Source organism: Onychomys torridus, chromosome 2 (assembly GCF_903995425.1).
Source record: "Onychomys torridus chromosome 2, mOncTor1.1, whole genome shotgun sequence".
NCBI classification, from domain to species: domain Eukaryota; kingdom Metazoa; phylum Chordata; class Mammalia; order Rodentia; family Cricetidae; genus Onychomys; species Onychomys torridus.
Genome location: NC_050444.1, coordinates 133,500,773 through 133,523,263, shown reverse-complemented (window position 1 = coordinate 133,523,263; position 22,491 = coordinate 133,500,773). Strand labels below are relative to the sequence as shown.

The 22,491-nt window shown below is 39.7% G+C and overlaps 1 protein-coding gene across 1 annotated transcript; it reads left to right on the top strand.

Annotated features, from left to right (window-relative positions):
* The first annotated feature begins 2,068 nt into the window (after nt 1–2,068).
* LOC118577986 (olfactory receptor 2A12-like) lies at nt 2,069–3,065 on the top strand. Its single transcript, XM_036178605.1, has one exon. It carries the CDS (start codon nt 2,118–2,120, stop codon nt 3,063–3,065), a length of 948 nt encoding a protein of 315 aa, XP_036034498.1. The 5' UTR covers nt 2,069–2,117.
* The last annotated feature ends 19,426 nt before the right edge of the window (nt 3,066–22,491 follow it).

The window sequence follows — 22,491 nt, the reverse complement described above, 5'->3', positions numbered from 1 at the left end:
GGCGTGTGTCACCAAGCCTGGCTGTTTCTAATGTGGCCTTGAACTCAGAGATCCAGAGGTATTTCTGTCTCTGGAATGCTAGGATTAAAGGCGTGTGCTACCACTGCCTATCCTCGTGTTTAATATTGTGGCCGTCCCTGTTCTCTGACCCCAGATAACTTTATTAGCCTGCACAATATTTTGGGGAACACAAAACCACCACAGCGGGGAGGATGGGGAACCCATGGATGATATGTAAAATTAAATTAAATTATAAAATAAAAAAGAATGTATTGAAAGAGGAAAATAGAGGCAAGGGGCAAATGGAGATGCTGATGCAGAACTGCTGGAGAGATGATGGGGTCCTGTCCTGGGTTGAAAGGAAGGAGAGCTGTGAGGGGCATGAGCAGTAGACTGGTCAGGAGAGGGGATGGGGACAGGGAAAGAGAAGATAGGATGTCTAGAAATCACTTTCATATTTCCACTGCCATGAAAAGCAATTCTTGTCTCAACCACTGTCTTGTTAATTAGCATGGGTGGTGCCCTAGTTCAGCCTATTTTAAGTAGTGATTGCATATTTCATTCACATGTCTTTTCTTGAGCATGCATTTGTATATTCCTTTGTGTTTACATATTGTTTTCAGAAATATTGTTAACATTTGTATTGCTGGGCAATGCATTAAATGTATTCAATGTTAGGGAGCACAGCTAGGCACACACTAAAAGGATCATTTTAGTTTACTCTCCCATTGGATCCAGTTATTCCTGTCAATACTACGTATCTGTTACTGTGGCCATGATGGTAGGCATGTGGGGATGTGAGATGGAGAAGAGGAGGGTGGGGTTGGCACTGTGGTGTTCTGCAATTTCCAGATGAGTGATGGTGCTGAGGACCTGAGCCTCATCAGTGCTCACTAGACAGCTGCCTTGTGAAATGCCCTTTAAATATTGTTCACTGTTCCATTGGAGCATCTGTTGTTATGATATATCTTTCCAATTCTTTGCATAAATATTTTGAATACTCCCTTTTCCCTTATTCTAGATTACTATTATGTTCTTAAAAAATCTTACTTTTGCTTCTTGCTAAAATGATAAATATATTTATCAGGTTTGATTCCAAAAAATTGGTTGCTTTAGATTTACTACTTAAACCTACAATACACACCAGAATTGATTGTGTGCAAGGGAGACAGGATTAGAAAGGAAGAAATGATTCCAAGCATTCTCTTGGAAGATTCCAGTGTATTCAGGAAGAATCAGTGCATTGCACACATGAACTTCAGTCATTACTCATGGGACTGTATGTGTGAGGGCCTGTGTCTGAATGGCATGTGTTCTGTCTTCATCTACTTGTTTATTCTCCTCTGAATGTCTGGTGTGTGTGTGTGTGTGTGTGTGTGTGTGTGTGTGTGTGTGTGTGTGTGTGTGTGTGTGTGTGTTCAGAGACTGACAGGGGATTCTTCCTCACTTGTTTATTCTCCTCTGAATGTCTGGTGTGTGTGTGTTCAGAGACTGACAGGGGATTCTTCCTCAATTGCTCTTACCTTATTCATTGAGACTGTTGACCCCAGTGCTCATCATTTCAGTTGGTGTAGCTAGAAGCCTTCTTACTGTGAGGATCCCCTGTCTCTGCCTTCGCAGGGATGGAATGAGAGTGGGAGATTGCATGCAACATGTCATGTGTTATGTGGTGTTTCCAGGATTTCTGTGAGATGCTTTAGATATTCATCATGGTCCTGAGACATGAGTGTCATCAGCCTCATTTGATAGATGAGGAGACTGGGGTTCAGTAACTTGAGAAGTGTGCATGGAAACTGAACAGTGTGCTCAGAACCCGGACCCCAGCCTTTCTTTTTTAAATTAAAAAGTATTATTTTTATTTATTTTAAGTAATAGGGTTTTGCCTACCTGCATGCTTGTGCACCATGTGTATCTCTTGCCTGTGGCAGTGACAGGAGGGAGTCAGATCCCCTGGAACCGGAGGCACAGACAGCTCTGAACTATCTGGTCCCTGGAACAGCAGTCAGTGCTTTTAACCTTTGAGTCATCTCTCCAGCCTGTATTTTCCCTTTCTCCCTCTATAGCTAACATGTGTCAGATGACACACAGATGAATGTGATTCTCTTACAGGCCCCACCATGTGGATGATTCCAGGGCAGAACCAAAGCTGGGTTTCTGAGTTTATCCTGCTTGGCTTCTCCAGTGACCCCACAACCAACAGCATCCTCTTCATTGTGTTCCTTCTCATCTACCTGTGCTCAGTCCTGGGCAATGGGCTCATCATCACGCTGATCTGCCTGGACACACAGCTGCACACTCCCATGTACTTCTTCCTCTGTATACTTGCCCTGTTGGATATGTGCTATGTCACCACCACCATGCCCCAGATGTTGGTGCATCTTCTTGCTCACTCTCAGACCATCTCTTTTGCTGGATGTTGGCTGCAGATGTTTGTGTTTGGTTCTCTGGGTATGACTGAGTGCACCTTCTTTGTTGTTATGGCTTATGACAGATATGTGGCTATTTGCCACCCACTGCGTTATACTGTCATCCTCAACTGGGGACTGTGCATACGGTTGGCAGCCGGGTCTTGGATCTGTGGTTTCTTTTTGTGTCTATTACATACTTTCTTCACCATGAGTCTGCCATATTGTGGGCCCAACAAGGTCAATCACTACTTGTGTGAAGGTCCTTCAGTGCGTAGCCTGGCTTGCATGGATACCCACTTCATTGAGATGGTGGACCTGGTCTTGAGTGTTTTTCTTGTTGTTATCCCCATTTCCCTCATTGTGGTCTCCTACATTCATATTGTCAAGGCTATTCTCAAGATCAAGTCCACCCAGGGCCGCTGCAAGGCTTTCTCTACCTGTGCCTCTCACCTGACTGTGGTCACATTCTTCTATGGTCCATGCACTTACATCTACATGAGGCCCAACTCCAGCTACTCCCCTGAGCGAGACAAGCAGATTTCACTCTTTTACAATACCTTCACAGCCTTGCTCAACCCTGTGGTCTACAGTCTTCGGAATAAAGACATCAAGAGAGCATTTCTCAAGGTGATGGGCCATAGTAGGGTAGACTGCTGAGCCAGAATGCAGGACAAGCTAAGTTAGAGTATTCAGTGTTTAAGAAAGGGACAGTGTCTAGTAGTTGGGACAAACCCTGTAAAACCATGCTGTCTGTTTTGATTGACAGGCTACACTAAAGTATAATTCCAAACACCTTAGTAAGCTTACTGGATAACACCTGCAGAAATTTATTCTGTTTAAATATATTTTTTATTTTTTTTTCAGAATTGCTCATTATGTACTCCAATCAACTTATTCCTTGTCATTCCATATCTGCCCTCCACCCTTATAATTTTTCCCCAAAAGAAAATAAAAAATTAAAATACAAAACCAACATGTTGCTGTCCCCTCTGTGTAATGACTTGTTTCTCTATCAGTTCCAGCCTTCTCTCATCCCAGTCACAGCTGTTGCAACTCCTGTTCTGCAATGATGTACCACTCTGCTCCTCTGTCTTTCTTACATCTCCATCACATATTCCTTCTTCATGGTGGCATTGGAAGCTGCAATGTGTCACGCAGTAAACCCTTTTCCCTATACAGCTTTATTTGCAAAAATTCATTGCAATGAGCCATTGTTTTGGTTCAAGGCCTCTGTCTTCTGCTACAGCATCAATACTGGACCCTTACCTAGAGTTTTCTCCAATATCCTATTGTTGACCAGAGTCATGGAGATCCTGTGGCTATGGTTCCACAGGACAGGTCCCTCATGTTCTCTACCCCCTCATAGATCAGGTAGATGTTGGAGTGGGTCAGGTCTAGGATCTGGGCCTGGGTGGTAGCTGAGTTGGTCATCCTGGGTCTCCACTGTGCTTTCCCCCAATAAGCGGTGGGTCCACCTCTCCCTGTCTCCATGAATGGTGGGCCCAGTCCCCTACATGCCACTGCCAAGATGTCTTGCAGCTCCTCCTGTGAGGCTAAGCCAGATTTCTTGTGAACAGAGGCCTACAAGGGACAGAGCCAGCTCTCCTGTAGATGGTGTCTGTCCAGGACCTTCTGACTTTCAGAGTCTCCATTTCGAAGTTGGGTAAAAATCTGATAGGTCTCCCTTTATGTGTTACTTGGCCTTTTTCCTTTACAGTACTTAATATTCTTTCTTTATACTGTATGTTTACTGTTTTGATTATTATGTGGTGAGGGGACTTTTTTTTTAATCCAATTTATTTGGTGTTCTGTAAGTTGCTTGTACCTTCATAGACATGTCCTTCTTTAGGTTGGAAAAGTTTTCTTCTGTGATTTATTGATTTGTTCCAATTTTTTGTTTTTGTTTTTCTCTATTTCTAAGGGAACTTTTCATTTCCTCTTTAAGGTCTTCTATCATATAAAGTTATTTTTAAGGTCATTTTCTGCTGCTGTGGGATAATGCTCTTATACAATGTAAAGATTTGTCACTCAAATTGGTTTAATAAAATTCTGACTGGCCAGGCAGGAAGTAAAGGTAGGGCAACCAGACTAGGAGAATTCTAGGAAGAGGAAAGGTAGAGTCTGGAGTCGCCAGCCAGATGCAGAGGAAGCCAGATGAAAATGCCATACTAAGAAAAGGCACCAAGCCATATGGCTAAGCATAGATAAGAATTATGGGTTAACTTAAGTGTAAGAGCTAGTAGGTAATAAGCCTGAGCTACTCGCCAAGCATTTATAACTAATATTATGCCTCTAAGTCAATTATTTGGGATCAGGTGGGTGGAAGAGAATTTTCTGCCTACATGTGGCACCCAAATGTTTGGCAAGAATTTCCACATAAAACCTGAGAAAGCTAAAGAAAAGGATTCTAAACACAAAAACAGAATCAAACACAGCTTCTTGGTAACCGTCTTTTCTCCCATAGGCTTTGTTTGTTGGCAGCCCACAGAGGTATGGCTTTTAGAGATGGCTTCCTGACTCAGCATAAGCAGCAAAAACTGTGTGGCTATTTTAAAGTTTCCTGCTACCAAACACTTAAATGGAGTTTATGAGTAGTGGTGACATACTACTCAGTGGCAGCGTGGATCCAAAAACTTCTCAGAATTGGAGCAGTAAACATGGCTTTCAGAGCTGGTGGTAAACATGCCTACACTAGGAGACTAGATTCTCAAAGAACCAAGGAATGGGGCAGAACCCTGTCAAAGCTGCTGCTTTAGTCCTAAAGACGTCTGTTTATCAGATTAAATGCTCATGTGGTCAGAAAAAGATAGAGATATGCAGTAAAGACAGATTAAAAACAAAATCAGAAAACCCTCTAAGTGGTTTACAGTGTATTTAAAAATATATGTAGGCTTGAGAGAGTAAAGAGAAGGTATAGACAGTCATAAAAAGAAATATGTAGTTCTAAAACAATAAAGTCCTTAAAAAGGGAGTAAAGTAATATAAAAATATGTAAAGGTGGAGAATACACTGAGAGTCTGGATATTGTATGTTATTGTGTTGTCTTTAAACTGTTTGACAGTTGAAGAAGGAACAACAGTTGTTAAAAGACATTTGATTATAAATGTTGCTGGATTAATCCAATTTATATATTTTGAAAATGCCGTGACTTCAAAATTTAAGTCAAAAGATATGTTGCTTTGGAGAAGAGGTTATGCTTTTATTTCCACAGAAAATGAGAGGCTGTAGATTCATTCTGTGTTAAGAAAAATCAGATTTGATTGAGAAAGTCCCCCAGAAAAATCTCCAATGGAAATGGATGGCCTAGATGATTCAATGTTTCAGAGTGCCTCTGATGCAGTTTCCTCTGAGTTCTGCATTCCAAAAGGCTTCTTCAGACAGACTACTTCAGTCAGGATTTGACCATAATCCTAAATTTTCTCAGTATCCTCATAAGATTAACAGCACCCCCAGTCAACAGGAAGTAGCCTAGAAACTAAACTCACATTCTCAAAAAATGGATTATGGATGTTTGTCTTTGTTTAGGGGATTTGGTTACAAATTTTTATTTGTCATAGTCAATCTTTTTCTAAAAGAAGAAAGAGGGTTATGATATAGAAATGATGGGGAAAATGAGTAGATTATTAAATCTACTTCAATCCAAAAAACAACTGTTAATCTTATATATTTTATATCAGTATGGATTTTAGTTTATTGATACAAATTTAAAGTTAATTTTGTTATACTTGTATGTACATTTCTACTCTTGTTTAGGATATTATGTTTATGCAGCTCATTTAAAAATTTAATATCTAATTAAGAAATATAGATAATATAATAATCATCTATAATTTAATAGTCATCTATTATAGCAAACTTATAGTCATATTAGGTAAGTTTTCAAGGTCAAACAGATGTATTTTAGATAGACAGGTCATCTTCAAAGACTTCAGAGATCTACAGACTATGGCATTTAAGATGTTTTAATAACATAGGTTTTTATTTTTTATGACAATGAAAAATGTCTGCTCCTGGCAGCACCAATTTACTTCAGAAAAGATGATGAGCATTGAAGAAACTCCATATAGAGTTTACTTTCTTTGTTGCAAATGTAAATCACAGGGCAAGAAAATGCCCTTGCCTTGACTGATGACAGTATGCTGTCCAAATGGGACAAGCAGTACATAAAAGGATAGACTATTGAACTTTGCCAAGACAAGGTAGGATGGCCCTTCAGAAAATCCTGCTTCACAGAAAAGTCTGTCAGATATTCTAGTCCTGTAGGCTAAAGCTGGATGCCACAACATTGTAGAGGAACTTTGAGTGACTGTTCTGGCAGCCAGATGTCCCTGTCATTAGGTAATACTTCACCCTTCTAGGGTCTTAGATGGAGTTGAAGATTATGAGTATAAAACCTTATACTCATCAAGATAAGATAGATAATTAAATATTTTCTCTAATTTTGTCAAGTGCAAATAGATTGGATACTGTTACTCTAATTATTATTTAATAACTGTTTTTGTTTTACTAAATTAAGATTAAAACCTTCTTTTTTAATTAGACAAAAAGGGAGAAATGCTGTGGGATAATGTTCTTGTACACTGCAAAGATTTATCATTCAAATTGGTTTAATAAAATGCTGATTGGCCAGTATTCAGGCAGGAAGTGTAGGCAGGGCAACCAGACTAGGAAAATTCTAAGAAGAGGAAGGATGGAGTCAGGAGTCACCAGCCAGATGCAGAGGAAGTGAGATGAGAATGCCACACTGAGAATATGGGTTAATTAAGTGTAAGAGCTAAAATTAGTAATAAGCCTGAGCTACTGGCCAAGCATTTATAAGTAACATTAAATATCTGAGTCAATTATTTAAAAAGTGGCTGCCAGATATTTGGGAACAGGTAGGTTCCACCTACATTCTGCTTCATCTGTATTGGGATGTTCAGGTCTTGCTGTTGTAGGACCACTGGGTCCTATATGCCCTCTATGTTGTTGCATGTATTCTACACTGTTGTTTATCCATCTAAGTTTGAGATAGTTATAGGTACAGGTGCTGATCCTTGTGATGTCTTTGTTGAATGGGTTTTTGTTCCTTTATTGTCTGTTACCTTTAATTTCTTTTGGCCTGATTGGCTAAGAGTTCTGGTAGTTGGTTGGTTGTCAAGTAGAGTAGGGCTGTTTCAGCTGAGATTTGTGGGGGTTGGGTACCTAGATACAGTGTATCATCCAGTTCTTCTGGCTGGTGTGGGCTTTACTTATGCCTATGGAGTCTGTTCCTCTTACTGGTGTGGGCTGTGCCTGTTCTTCCAATTGGAGTAGATAGTGCTCATATAGGGGCTGCTGATGTTGTAGAGGATGGTGGGCCAAGGAGAGGATGATGGGGCCAACGGGTTTGAGTGCCATAGTGGGTCATACAGGTTACAGAGTCCAAATAGTGTCAGTGGTGTTAATGCAGCCTGCTCACACGTCTCCTACTATTTCTTATTCTTGTGGATATACATTTGTCTCATCAACATGTTTAGAAAATATTATCCTTTCTCCTTTGAATGATCATTGTTTCCTTAACTAAAAATGGTCAGTCAATAGGTCTTAGTTCTTGTGTCTGGATTGACAATCCTAGTCTATTAAATCTCATGTCAATCTCAGGCTGTTATCATCCCTTTTTTGTTTGCTATGGCTTTGTGGATTATGTCAAAGTGGAAAGCATGAGTTTTTGCACATTGTCTTTATTTTTCAATATTGTTTGGCCTTGTCTTAGTCACTAATTTATTGCTATGAAGAGATACCATGACCATGGCAACTCTTATAAATAAAAGCGTGCAATTTGGTTCTTGCTTACAGTTTCAGAGGTTTAATTCATTACTTATCCTCATTGAAGGGGTATGGTGGCACTTCTTTCACTGGACCAGTAGCTGAGAGAGGTACATGCTGATCCACAGTCAAAGAGACACCGAACTTAGCATGGGCTTTTGAGACCTCAAATCCCACCTCCATTGACACTGTTATTATAATAAGGTCACACCTCCCAATTCTTCTAATCCTTCTAAAGAGTTCCACTGTCTGGGGACTAAGCATTTAAATATATGAGCCCTGGGGTCATTCTTATTCAAACCACCACAGGCCTCTTCTGGTACCCTTGCACTTTCCATTGAATTCAAGGATCCATTGAAATTGGCAATTTCAAAAGAGTGGCTGTGCTAGGGTTATGATAGAGGCACATTGAATCTGTGTGTATCTGTTTAATATGTGCTGACATCTTATTAATATGATAGAGGCACATTGAATCTGTGTGTCACCTGTTTAATATGTACTGACATCTTATTAATATGATAGAGGCACATTGAATCTGTGTGTCATCTGTTTAATATGTACTGACATCTTATTAATATGATAGAGGCACATTGAATCTGTGTGTCATCTGTTTAATATGTGCTGACATCTTATTAATATGATAGAGGCACATTGAATCTGTGTGCCATCTGTTTAATATGTACTGACATCTTATTAATATGATAGAGGCACATTGAATCTGTGTGCCATCTGTTTAATATGTGCTGACATCTTATTAATATGATAGAGGCACATTGAATCTGTGTGTCTGTTTAATATGTGCTGACATCTTATTAATATGATAGAGGCACATTGAATCTGTGTGTCATCTGTTTAATATGTACTGACATCTTATTAATATGATAGAGGCACATTGAATCTGTGTGTATCTGTTTAATATGTACTGACATCTTATTAATATGATAGAGGCACATTGAATCTGTGTATCTGTTTAGGATGTACTGACATCTTATTAATATATTCTTCTGATAATGAACCACACATCTTCAAATGGCCATGTGCGTTCAGTCCTACCCCTCGCTCCTATCTGTCTACATGATACAGATACTATATATTTGAATACACACATAATATTTTTTTTGTTCTTCAAGACAGGTTTTCTCTGTGTAACATCCCTGGAAACCCCTTTGTAGACCAAGCAGGCCTTGAACTCATGGAGATCTGCCTACCTCTGTCTCCTGAGTACTGGGATTAAAGGTGTGTGACACCACATCTGGCTCTTTTGTTACCTTTTATCACTCTTTTTTTCATTGGTGCCCATAATTAACCGGGCACCCATCTACTGGATCACAAAGCTGGCACCATCAAATCTCAGTGTGTATATGCAGATATCTTTTAGAGGTCGATGAAGGTACAAGTAGGCAACATGAGAAAGTGACTGAAATGATCTACTCCTGATACATTTCTACAACAGCTTGATCCTGTGGTGCCAATTGGCAGTTTCCTATGTTGCACTGAGCAGGAGGAGCAAACTCATGCTGGCTACCTATGGTTTTGAGTGACATCCTTGCCCTGCCTAATAGTGGACAGCAGAGCACTGTGTCTTATTTCTGGGATGTGCCTGAAGACAGCTATGAGGAGAAACCCATTCATGGGACAGAACACTGTCTATGACATTTGGATTGGAAGAATAAATGTCTCCCAGGTAAGAGTCTATATTGATGGGTGGATTGTGTCCCATGGACTGGTTACATGATCATGAACATCCACAATATAATAGTAAAATTGGAGAGAATGAGTGTGGAGAGATCTGTGGGCAACTTTCTCAGAAATGAAAAGAATGGTAAGATGTTTCTGTCTCATCTTAATCCACATCAGAGATATTCTCAACAGGAAAGGATACAGGAGTTAAGTAGATGGGATGATATTTTCTGCAGACAAGTGTGAGCTCCTTTGCTTGACAATCCTCTCATTGCTTGTCATGGTCATGTCTACTGTCAACCCTTTTGGGTTTTGAATCACCATGGATCACCCTTCTGGAACGTTGTGAGTGTGTTTCAAAAAAGGTGTAACTGATGAGGAGTGCTCCACCTTGATTGTGGGTGTGACTTTTCCAGGGTCTGGGTCCTACAAAGTGTAAAGGAGAGAATGGTCTTAGCAAGGGCATCTGCCTGTCTGCTTCCTGGAAATACAACATGACCCCGAGTCTGCTCCTACTTCCACAACTTCCCTGCCATTACTGACTGTGTCCTCAGACCCTCAGTCTAAATAAATCCTTCCTCAAGTCACTTGTGTTAGGTGTTTTATCACAGCAAAAAGGAACATAACTAATAACATGCCCAGTGAACTGATGAACACCAGGCTCAGGTGTCAGGGATGGAGGCTATGCATGGGCTCAATAGCATGGCTGCCTACTGGCTTAGAAGCAGGCCTGGCTTCACCCTCCTTTGCTTCTGTTCTTATGGTGAGTTGCTTGTTAAACATCTATCATCCCACATCAAGTGTAACATCTGACTATCGAAAGTTCTGTCTATAGATGCTGGTGTGTTACTAATTCTACAGTTCAGTTTCCAGACCTGGAAATCAAGGATAATACTACATTTTATATGTGGTGGCTGTGGCCTGCTCTGCTTCTCTGATCTTGTTTTGATCTCACATTCTCTCCTTGAGATGTATCCTGATCAAATTCTTGACTCTGTTGTGAACATTTGGTTATATTGAGATCTAATAGCCATGAACTTAATGACACTGAAACTGGAATTTATGTATCTAATTGATATATTAGTGGTGCAAGGGCTAATAGTAATTAGCAGAAACAAAAGGGTCATACTTTCTGTGATGGCTGATATCAGAGTTACTAGGAGAATGGGAACTAGATCTTTTTCATATTGGGTCCCCCTTTATTTGGCAACAGTTTTGAATACAGGCAAATTATCTCTAATGATTTCTGAGTGGATTTGTATAGAAACAGCATTTTTATTTTAAAGCCATATAATACCTTCTTGTTTAACCTAGAGCAGGTTGAATGCCACATCATATTGTAGAACAAGTTTAGATAATAGAGTTACCTATTGGTAAATCTAGGCCTATTTGGTTTTAATAGGCACATCACCTGTATGCCAATAGAAACTGTGGGTAGCCATTTTGTCCCCTATGCCAGTGAGTTTCCTTTTGACCCAATATTCCAGCCTGTTGAGGGCAAGGGGTGACATATTCTCTTCTGTAACTACTTTCTGATGAAACCAGTGTTTCATTGTCAGGGTCCAGGAAGGCTGGAATACTGGTCAAAGGCCTGGAGGGGATTTCTGGCAATGGGGTGTTCTTCAGAAGCATCTGGTTAGCTTACCCAGCTAAAGAGACAGGGAGCAATCTCATTGACTGGATTGGTTCACATCAGCTTAGGGTCCTCCTTGTTACCTTGCTTCTCTAGGGCTGTGGATTATAGCCTGGTTATCATTGCTTTAAATCTAAGATTCACTTAAGAGTGAGTACCTCTGTGGGTGGTATGTAGAGTGAGTAGAAAATTTCTTAATAAAGAAAAATGAAGAAAAAAAAAAAGAATGAGTACCTACCATGTTTGTCTTTCTGGGTCTGGATTACCTCACTCAGGATGATTTTTTTTCTAGTTCCATTTGTTTGCCTGCAAAATTCACCATGTCATTGGTTTTTACAGCTGAGTAATACTCCATTGTGTAAATGTACCACATTTTCCATATCCATTCTTTGATTGAGGGACATCTAGGTCATTTCTAGGTTCTGATATTATGAATAATGCAGATATGAACATAGTTGAGCAAGTATCCTGTGGTATGATTGAGTATATGTGTATATGCCCAAGATAATAATTGCTAGGTAGATTGATTCCCAATTTTCTGAGAAACCGCCATACTAATTTCCAAAGTGACTGCATATGTTTGCAATCCCATCAGCAGTGGAGGAGTGTTCCTCATATTCCACCTCCTCTCCAACATAAGATGTCATCTGTGTTTGTTTTTTTTTTTTTTAAATCTTAGCCTTTCTAACAAGCATAAGATGGTATTTCAGAGTTGTTTTGATTTACACTTCCCTGATGATTAAGGATGTTCAACAATCCCTTAAATGTCTTTCAGCTATTTGAGATTCTTCTGTTGAGAATTCTCTGTTTAGCTCTGTATCCCATTTTTTTCATTGGAGTATTTGGTATATTAAATCTAGTTCTTGAGTTCTTTATATAGTTTAGAGATCAGAACTCTGTCAGATGTGGGTTTGGTGAAGATCTTCTCCCATTCTGTAGACTGCCATTTGTTTATTTACCATGTTCTTTGTCTTACAGAAGCTTCTCAGTTTCAGGAGGTCCCATTTATTAATTGTTGCTCTCGGTGTCTGTGCTATTGTTGTTATATTTAGTGAATGGTCTCCTGTGCCAATGCATTCAACGCTACTTCCCACTTTCTCTTCTATCAGGTTCACTGTAACTGGATTTATGTTGATGTCTTTGATCCATTTGGTATTGTTAAAATCTAAGATGGTCTTTTAATAAAAAACCTGGGGCCAGATATTGGGGTAAAAGCTGAAAGATCAGAGAAGCAGAGCAAGCTACAGCCACCACCTATTATCTTCTCAACTCCATGAATCCTCTGACCAAAATCCTCTGAGTCTTCACCCTAAAGGATCTTAGATGAACTGCTTTAGTTCCTGTTTTCTCACACCTTATATACCTTTCTCTGCCCTGCCATCACTTCCTGGGGTTAAAGGTATGTGTGCTTCCCAGTACTGGGATTAAAGGTGTTTTCCACCACTGCCTGACTCTGTTTCCAGTGTGTCTTGAACTCACAGAATTCATTAGCCTTCTCAAATCTCTGATGGTATTGATGGCTAGGCTAATTGTAACTGTTAGCTTAGTAGCAGCAGGCAATAGGGTTCTTCCCCAAGGCTACATCAGCTTGTTATCTCATTTAATATATTAATAATCAAGCCTTGCTTTTTCTAGAGCTCCTAGGTATCCTGTTGAGAAAAGGTAGGCAGGTTTGACTTGTTAACAGGCTTCATATGAAAAGATAAACAGGTTTCATGTACAACTTTCCACTAAAGGAACATGATTTGAAATTATTGTTCTCAGTAATAACTGCTATTATCTCTGGTAAATAAATAGGTGGAAAAAAGGGTTAAAGTCTGTGCAAGTTTTGAGGGTCTAAGAATGTTTTAAGATATATCAAAGTCTGAGGATATAAAAGCTTAAATACATTTTAAGAATCTCAGAATGATTTAAGATGTAATGCAAGTTGTAAAGATATAAATAAATGATTTAAGATATATAAAATGGGAAATGTTTCAGATTTCTTTTCCCATCTATGATTTCTATGCTATTGTTATATTACACCAAGATTTCAAAAGTTCAGAGTTTTAACATTGATCAATGGAGTTCTGATAAGCTGGTAGAGCACTGACTACTTACTGTTCAATCACAAGCTCAAGATTTTAGATTTCTTTTGTTTGTCTTCTAAGTATATACTTAAAGATGCTTCATATTGGGCTAAAGACATTTCAGTACAATTTATATATGGACTATATATGATATATTGAGAGTTTAACCCAAATCTATAGCTTTTGCTAGTACTAAAAGGTGTGAGTCTGCTACAGCTGTTTTACAGCACCAGTCACCTGCTTATAATACCTAAAACTTTTGTATCTTTTTGTAAACTTAGAAAAAATCATGTAAGCTTCAGCAAATCAAGGGAGTCATAAGACTTGGATCCACTCCTCACAAGTCAAAAGGACCCCAGATAAGTATAGCCTAGTTTCCCACCTGTGCATTCCTGAAGATGGCTCTCTCTCTCTCTCTCTCTCTCTCTCTCTCTCTCTCTCTCTCTCTTGTCTTGGGTCTCCTCCCCTTCCCCAATTACTAGGATTATGGGCCTGAAAAAGTTCCAAATGTAGTATTTTCCTTTAAGTTCATAAATTTTAACTTCTTTCCCTAGTCTATACCTGTCTTAGCAGGTTTCTACATAGCTGACAGACACATCAAGCATCGTCTGTGGACTACAACTGGCTCCAAATGACTGAGAGCCCTGGACTTGCTGAAGGCTGATATGGACCAGTCCAGCTGATATGAATGCTCCCTATCTCTTCAGCTGTGTCAGCAAACAAGATGCTTCTGTTAAATATCCCATTGCTTGAATTCCATCTTGCATTTGACTAGCATTGCAGCCTTCCTGGGCCCTGACAACAATGTCCTTGTCTCAGCAGGAAGTAGTTACAGAAGAGAGTTCATCACTCCTTGTCCCACAACAGGCTGGAATGTCAAATCAAAAGGAAACTCCCTGACATAGGGGGCAAAACAGCTACCTATAGTGCCTTTTGGCATACATGGAAAGGTACCTGCTGGAACCAAATAGACCCAAATTTATCAGCAGGTAGATTCATTAGCTCAAATAGGGCTATGATAGGGTACTCAACCTGTTCTACATAAAACAAAAACATATCACATAGCTTTAAGAAAAAAATATTATTTCTATATAAACCACGCTGGAATCATTAGAAATAATCTGTCTGTACTAAAGGAAATCACTGTAGAAAAGGGGGATCTGAGATGAAATAAAAACTGTTTTCCATTCTCATTTCCAGGTTCTTTTTTGATAGAAACTCTGTCATTCATCACAGGGCCTTTGGCCTTCTGCTTTTGCTAACTGCTGATGGCTCTTGCATCATTAATGCCTTAACTAAACAATAATTCCTGTCTGGGTGTCATTAAGCTGATGGTTATTAGATCCCAGTATAAACAGGCACCTATTACAGAGTCAAGGATTTGACTCAGGATACATCTCAAGGGGGCAATGTGAGAGTCAAAGTTACATTTTAAGTTTTAATTATTATGCCTAAGAGATCCATGAAACAAAAATGCCTCTAATCTGCAAGCCCTTTTCCCAAGGACAGATATTCCTGAAATGCTGGGGGCTGTTGTTGATGGGAGATAATGAGCCACTTGTTCTTCATTCCCCTAAGCAAGTGTTTTGACCCATCTGCATTGATGTACTTGATCACATATGGGCAGGAGATTCATAGGCTGGAGGTGTGTCAGGCTGTATGCTTGACCCAGATGGGAAATGCAATGAATTATGGATTTTCCTTCTTAAGTTGCTACAAATTGTGATTCTGGGTCATTTCCCCATGGCCAGTATTTAATTAAAGATTGCTTCAAATTTGGCTTTAAACTGTGGTGGTAGTCTTATTCATGATTGATGGGATTAACAAGGCACTATATGCTAAGTAGCACAGCATGTATTGTCAGGACAGAAGTAAGTTGATCGATAGTTTGTGGAACAGAACTAATACAGCTCAGAGGACTAACTTCACACATAAATTCACTGGGGTCCATGGGGAAACATGATGACCTCTCTGTAAAAAATGATGCAATGTTGGAAGTGAGGTGAGCTTGTGGTAGGTATAAATTGCCTCCCATCGTCAGAGTATGATTATCAGACAAATTCCTCTCTGATTTGGTGCCTGAACTAGTCTTTCCCTAGGAGGACTCAGACTCCAGTTTTATTCTGTAGTCACATATTTTTGATAATGAATACACTCCATTCATACTTAATACTCATTACTATTGTTTAATTATCTCTATCTAGCTATAATTTTTTTAGAAGCCTCACATTCCCTAGGCCAGTCTGGAATTCTCCACATTCATGAAGATAACCTTGAATTTTTGATCTGCCTGCCTCCCCCTCATTAGTCCTGGGATGATAGGCTTGTGACACCACAGCTCAGGGAATTTTTGCATTTTTGATGATGTGCTGTGTATTATAAAAGTTTGAATTTGATAAAATCCAACTCACACCAGTTTTTGTTGTTGTTGTTGTTGTTGTTTTGTGTTTTGTTTTTGACAGATTTGCTCCATATAACTCTGGCTGTTCTGGAATTCACTATATAGACTAGGCTGGCCTCAAACTATAGACATCTTCCAGCCTTCGCTTCAGGAATTTTGGGCTTAAAGGTGTGTGACACCAATCCTGGCCAAGCACTTTTATCTCTTGTTATTTTACAGTAGATCTAAGAAATTGCTTCTGGATCCAATGTTATGAAAATTTACTCCTGTGTTTTGTTTTGTATTTTAAGGTTTATTTTAAGTTTTTAATCCATGCTGAATTAATTTTTTGTATGGTTTGTGGTAAGGGCTCAATTATACTCTTTTTCATGTGATAATACATGTGTCTCAACCACAATAATGGAAAGTATTATTCTTTTCTTGTTGAAAGATCTTTATGTTCCTAAATAAAATTGTCAGTCAATAGGTTTTAGTGCTTGTATTTGGGTTAACAATCCTAGTCTATTAAATTTCATGTCAATCTCGGGCTGTTGTAATCCTTTTCCTGTATGCTATGGGTTTGTGGATGGTTTCAAAATAGAAAACACAAGCTTTTGTACTTTGTCCTTTCAAGTTTGTTTGGCCTTGTCTTTATCACTGGTTTATTGCTGTGAAGAGACACCAAGACCATGGCAACTCTTTTAAAGGAAATGTGTAATTGGGTGCTTTCTTATAGTTTCAGAGGTTTAATTCATTATCATCATTATAGGGGCATGGTGGCACTCATGGCACTGGACCAGTGGCTGAGAGCTCCATCCTAATACACACTCAGAGAGACAGTAGACTTAGTATGGGCTTTTGAAACCTGAAACCCAAACTCCATTGGCAGACTTCCTCCAACAAGACCACACCTCCTAGTCTTTCTAATCCTTCCAAAGAGTTCCACTCCCTGGTGACTAAGCATTCAAATATAAATATAAGGTCATTCTTATTCAAACCACCACAGGCCTCTTCTGAATCCCTTGCAATTTCCATTGAACTTTATGATCCATTTGGCAATTTCAAAAGAGTGATTGCTAGGATTACAATAGAGGCACAATGAATCCGCATATCTGTTTAGTATGTACTGAAATCCTGAGAATATAGCCTTCTGAAACTCAGTCCCCTTATCTATCTGTCTGTCTGTCTTACAGATATTTATATTTAAATACATATGTAAAATATATTTCAATGGATAAGAATGCTTTTGTTCCCTTTTGTAATTCTTTTTTTCATCAGAACCCATAATTAATAGGGCACCCATAACATGGATCACAAAGCTGGCATCATCAAATGTCAATGTGCAACCACAGATATGTCTAGCAGTCCCTGAATGCACAAGTAGGTTACAGGAGGTAGTGGCAAAAGTGGCCTACTCCTGCTACATTCCCTCCATAGCCTGAGCCTGTGGTCCCCATTGTCAGTTCCCTATGGTGGATTGAGGAGGAGGAGCAAATGAGCTGGTTACACATGGTTTTGTATGACATGCCTGCCCCAGCTGGAAGTGAAGAGCGGAGTACTGTGTCCTGTTTGTGGAATGTACCTGAAGACAGTGGTGAGAAGAAACCCTCTCAGGGGAAGAACACTGTGCAGGACATTTTGTTGTTCCTTTTGTTTGGAAAGAGTAATGTTTTCCAGGTAAGAGTCTATATTGAAGGGTGGATTGTGTCCCATGGACTGGTTACATGATCATGAACATCCATGTAATATAATAGCAAAATTGGAGAGAATGAGTGTGGAGAGATCTGTGTGTAGCCTTCTTAGAAATGGAAAGAATGTGAAGATTTTTCTGTCTCAGCTGAATCCCCATCAGAGGTGTCCTCAACAGGAAAAGATACAGGAGTTAAGTGGATGGGATGACATTCTCTGCAGATACCTGTGAGCTCCTTTGCCTGGCCATCCTCTCACTGCTTGTCATGTCATCTCCACTGTCAACTCTTCTGGATTTTGAATCACCATGGATCACCCCTATGGGATGTTGTGAGTGTGTTTCCAGAAAGTTTTAACTGATGTGGGGTGCTCCACCTTGATTGTGGGTGTCACCTTTCCAGGGTCTGGGTCCTACAAAGTATAAAGGAGAGAATGGTCTTAGCAAGGGCATCCATCTGTCTGCTTCCTGACTGGAAATACAACATGACTCTGAGTCTGCTCCTACTTCCACGACTTCCCTGCCATTACTGACTGTGTCCTCAGACCCTCAGTCTAAATAAATCCTTTCTCAAGTGGCTTGTGTTAGGTATTTTATCACAGCAACAAGGAACATAACTAATAACTTTCCCAATGAACTGATGAACACCAGGCTCAGGTGTCAGGGAAGGAGGCTGTGCATGGGCTCAGCAGCATGGCTGGCGACTGGCTTAGAAGCAGGCCTGGCTTCATCTTCCTTTGATCTGTTCTTATGGAGAGTTTATTAAATATTTAGCATCCCACACCTAGTATAAACATCTTACTATACAATGTTCTGTCTGTAGATGCTGGTGTGTTACCAACTCTATAGTTCAGTTTCCTTACCTGGAAATCAAGGGTAATACCACATTCCATACAGATGTTTTGGCCATGAAATGAGTTTTGAACTTTCTGGAACAGATACCAACAAAGACAAATAGCCTAGGTGATCCAGCCTCTCAGAATGCCTCTGTTCAAGTTTCCTCAAAATTCTGCATCCAAAACAATGTTAAAGCTGTTAGTTGAGATGGTCCAGCCTCACAGATTATCTAGCCAAGACTTCAAATAAACTCTACACTTTCCCATCACACAAAACTAAACAAAGAATAATATAGATATCTCTTAGGACTTGACCATCATCCCAATTTTCTCAGGGTCCTATAAAGATGCCATTACCCCAGACAATAGGAAGCAATCTAGAGAATAGGATGCTCACATTCCCAAGAGTTGAGGTGGGTAGATTTTTGTCATTTGGTGGGTCATGGATGTTTGTCATTGTTTATAGGTGTTACTTACAAGTTGTATTAGTAATGGTCAGGAAAAATACTGAACAAAGGAGATTAGACTCAGGGATCTCTTTCTGATGGAAAAGGAGGTGGGAAATATAGTATGGAAATGATGCGATGAAAGAATGGACTGTTGAGTCTACTTTTGAAAGACCACTAGTCTCATATATTTTACATTGATATGGATTTTTGTATATGGATACACATTTAAGGTTATTTTTGTTATAACATACTGTATATATGTTTCTACTCCTATTTAAGGTATTGTATTTATGCCATTCATTTAAAAATGTAATGCAAAGTTCTAGTCCTTAAAAGTTATTTAGGATAATAAGAAGTGAAGGTTAGTAGTTAGCCATTTATAATAGTCAAATTTATGGCCATTTTAGGTATGTTTTCAAGGTCAAATAGAGATATATTTTGGATAGATAGTTGGTCTTCAAACACTTCAGAGTTCTACAGAATATGGCACTTACAATGTTTTCATAACATAAGGCTTTTCATGACAATGAGACTTGTCTGCTCCTGGTAGCAACAATGTACTACAATAAAAAAGCATGATCAGCATTGAAGAACCTCCATATTAAGTTTACTTTTATTTGTGGTAAAATTAGCCACTGGGCAAGAAATTGCCTTTCAGGCTTCTGGAACCTGGTGCCTGTGGTGTGATACCTTGCACAGCCTTGGTGCAGTGGGAAGGAGCTTGGACCTGCCTAGGCTCAGTGTGCAATGCTCTGCTGACTCCCCATGGGAGACCTCGATTTGGGGGATGTGGGGATTTGGGGTGGCTTGGGAAAGAGGGCTGGGGGGTGGGAAGAGGAAGGAGGGTGGATCTGTGGATAGTATGTGGAGTGAGTAGAAAATTTCTTAGTAAAGAAAAAGGGAAAAAAGAAATTGCCCTTGCCTCAGCTACTGACAGCGTGCTGTCCAAATTGGATAAGCAGAACACAAAAGAAAATAAATGCCAAACTTTGCTAAAACTAGGTAGGCCAGTCTTTCAAAATTCCTGCTTGACACAAATGTCTGTCAGATATTCTAGTCCTGTAGGCTGAAGGTGCATACCCCCACATTGCAGAGGAACCTTGGGTGACTGTCCAGGCAGCCAGCTGTCTCTGTCAATTTTACAGTTTGGGCAGTTGTTTGTTCTGCACTTCCATTTTATTCAGGTAATAGTATATCCCTTTTGGTTTTCTGATGGAGTTGAAGATGAGATAGTCATATTTACAGTTTTCCTTGTTACCAAATTCAGAATTAAAAATTACATAAAAGATGTAAAGTTTATATGGTTGGGAAACACAAATGCTTAAGCTGTTTATCTAAGAAGGTGTTTTAAGATAAAAAAGACACTTTTTAGGATGGTAGTATATGTTGGGGAATATTATTTAAGGTGTGTTACTTTTGTTTATGTTGCATTTGTGTAAGTCTGTGAAGCTGTGTTACTATGCCTGCCTAAAAATCTGATGGTCTAATAAAGAGCTGAATGGCCAATAATAAGGCAAGAGACAGAAACAGATGAGGCTGACAGGCAGATAGAATATATAGAAGAAAAAATCTGGAAAGAAAAAGAAGGAAGAACAAGAGAAGGAGGAGGATGCAAAGGGCCAGCCACCCAGCCACCCATCCAGCCATGGAGTAAGAGTGAAAGGAGATTTAAGGAAGTAAAAGAGTGAGGAAAACTCAGACAAAAGGTAGATGGGATAAGTTAAGGAAAGATGGCAAAAAACAAGCCAAGCTAAGGCTGGGCATTTAGAAGAAATAGTAAAACTCCATGTATGGTTTATTTGGGAGCTAGGTGGTAGGCTCCCCAAAAGAGTAAAAAACAACCTACAACAAATACAAGTATTGATAGAAAGTAGTTTGGGTATAAAACTTTGAACTCACTAAGATAGGATAGGTAATACAGTACTGTCTCCAAATATGCCAAATACAAGTGAAATGGATGGACATTTTGATGTAATTTTATCTGATAATGGTTCTTATTGTATATAGTTTTATAAGTTAGAGTTAAAAACATTTTTTATTTAGACAAAAGGGGAGAAATGCTGTAGGATATTTGTACACTATGAAGAGTTATTACTGTGACTGGCATAATAAAAAGCTGAATGGTCAGTAGCTAGGAAGGAGAGGTAGACAGGATTTCTAGGCAGAGAGAGGAAGAAGATAATCATGGCACTCAGAAGATGCCATGGAGACACAGAGAGTTGGACATACAGAATAAAAGAAAGGTAAAAAGCCACACAGTAAAATGTAGATTAATATAAGCAGGTTAATTTAAGTTATAAGAGGTAGTGGGACAAGCTTAAGTAAAGGCCAAGCTTTCATAGTTAATAATAAGTCTCCAAGTTGTTATTTGTGAGCTGGCAGCCCAAAGAAAAATCCTAAAATGTCACGGTTGACACTTCTTTGGGTTTTTATTTATTGTATGAGTGTTTTGACTGCCCTATGTGTGTATTCCACGTGCATGTCTGATTCCTGAGAAGATCAGAAGAAAGTACTAGGTTTTCTAGAACTGGGGATAGAGGTGGTTGTGAGCTGCCATGTGTGTGCTGGGAACCAAACTGGGTCTTTTGCAAGTCCAGCAAGTTCTCTGTTTCCCAGAGCTAACCCTCCAGCCTCCACTGTTGATGATTCTTTATTACATCAGAGGTTCTGGGTGACTTGCTCAGGTATTACACAGTAAAGAAGGGAGAACTGTGATTGTACCAAGGTGGTTGAGGAAGGAAGAGGCTTGTGACTCAAACATGGTCTCAGAGTGCCAGGGCTCAGGGTTTGGGCAGTAAAATCGGAATCAGAATGAGAACTCAAGTCCCTGACCTGTGTCTCAGGTGACCAGGTCTCACCTCCTCTTCCCTGAGCTGCTCTTATTCCCAATTAGTCTAGAGAAGGGAACAGGTCACCACTCCTCCTCCTGTGGGTTCTTTCCTCCTGCTCTGCTCCCAAGGGTCTCACTGAAGCTCTCTTGCTGACAGCATCCAGAGATCATCTTAGCATCTCTACTGTGAACAGAAATGGTCCTTTCCTAGCTCTCTGGGGAGGCTCAGAGAGGAGACAGAGCCATAAAACCTCAGCCTCTAGTCCCACTGGGAAGAAGTGAATATGTTTCAGCTTGCCTTTGTTAAGGATTTAACAGGTGCCTTCTTCAGGGGTCAGCACTGGCCTACTTGCAGAGGAAATGAGAGACTCAGGTTCTCGAACTCTACAGCACCCTGGAATTTCTCTGGAGATTGAGTTGCCTAGACTCCTGATTCTCTGGACTCAGTTGCATTAGGGGGCTTACTCTTTAGACTCTTTCTCATTAGAGAAAGAAACAGCTAGTCAGTGACACAATCCCTGGATTTACAAGTGGTAAGATGGTCACTGGTGTTTGGCTTGTGGGTGGCGGGTGGGGTTCAGGCAAGTGGGTCCAGAGGCAATAATTAGTCAAGCCATCTGTCTCAGGTCCTCTGTGCTAAATTTCAGAATCACAGACCTCTTCCCTCATTGCCTGCTCTTCCTCCCTTTCTCAACATTGTGTTCTTACTTCTTCCTTCTTTTCTCCCTTTAT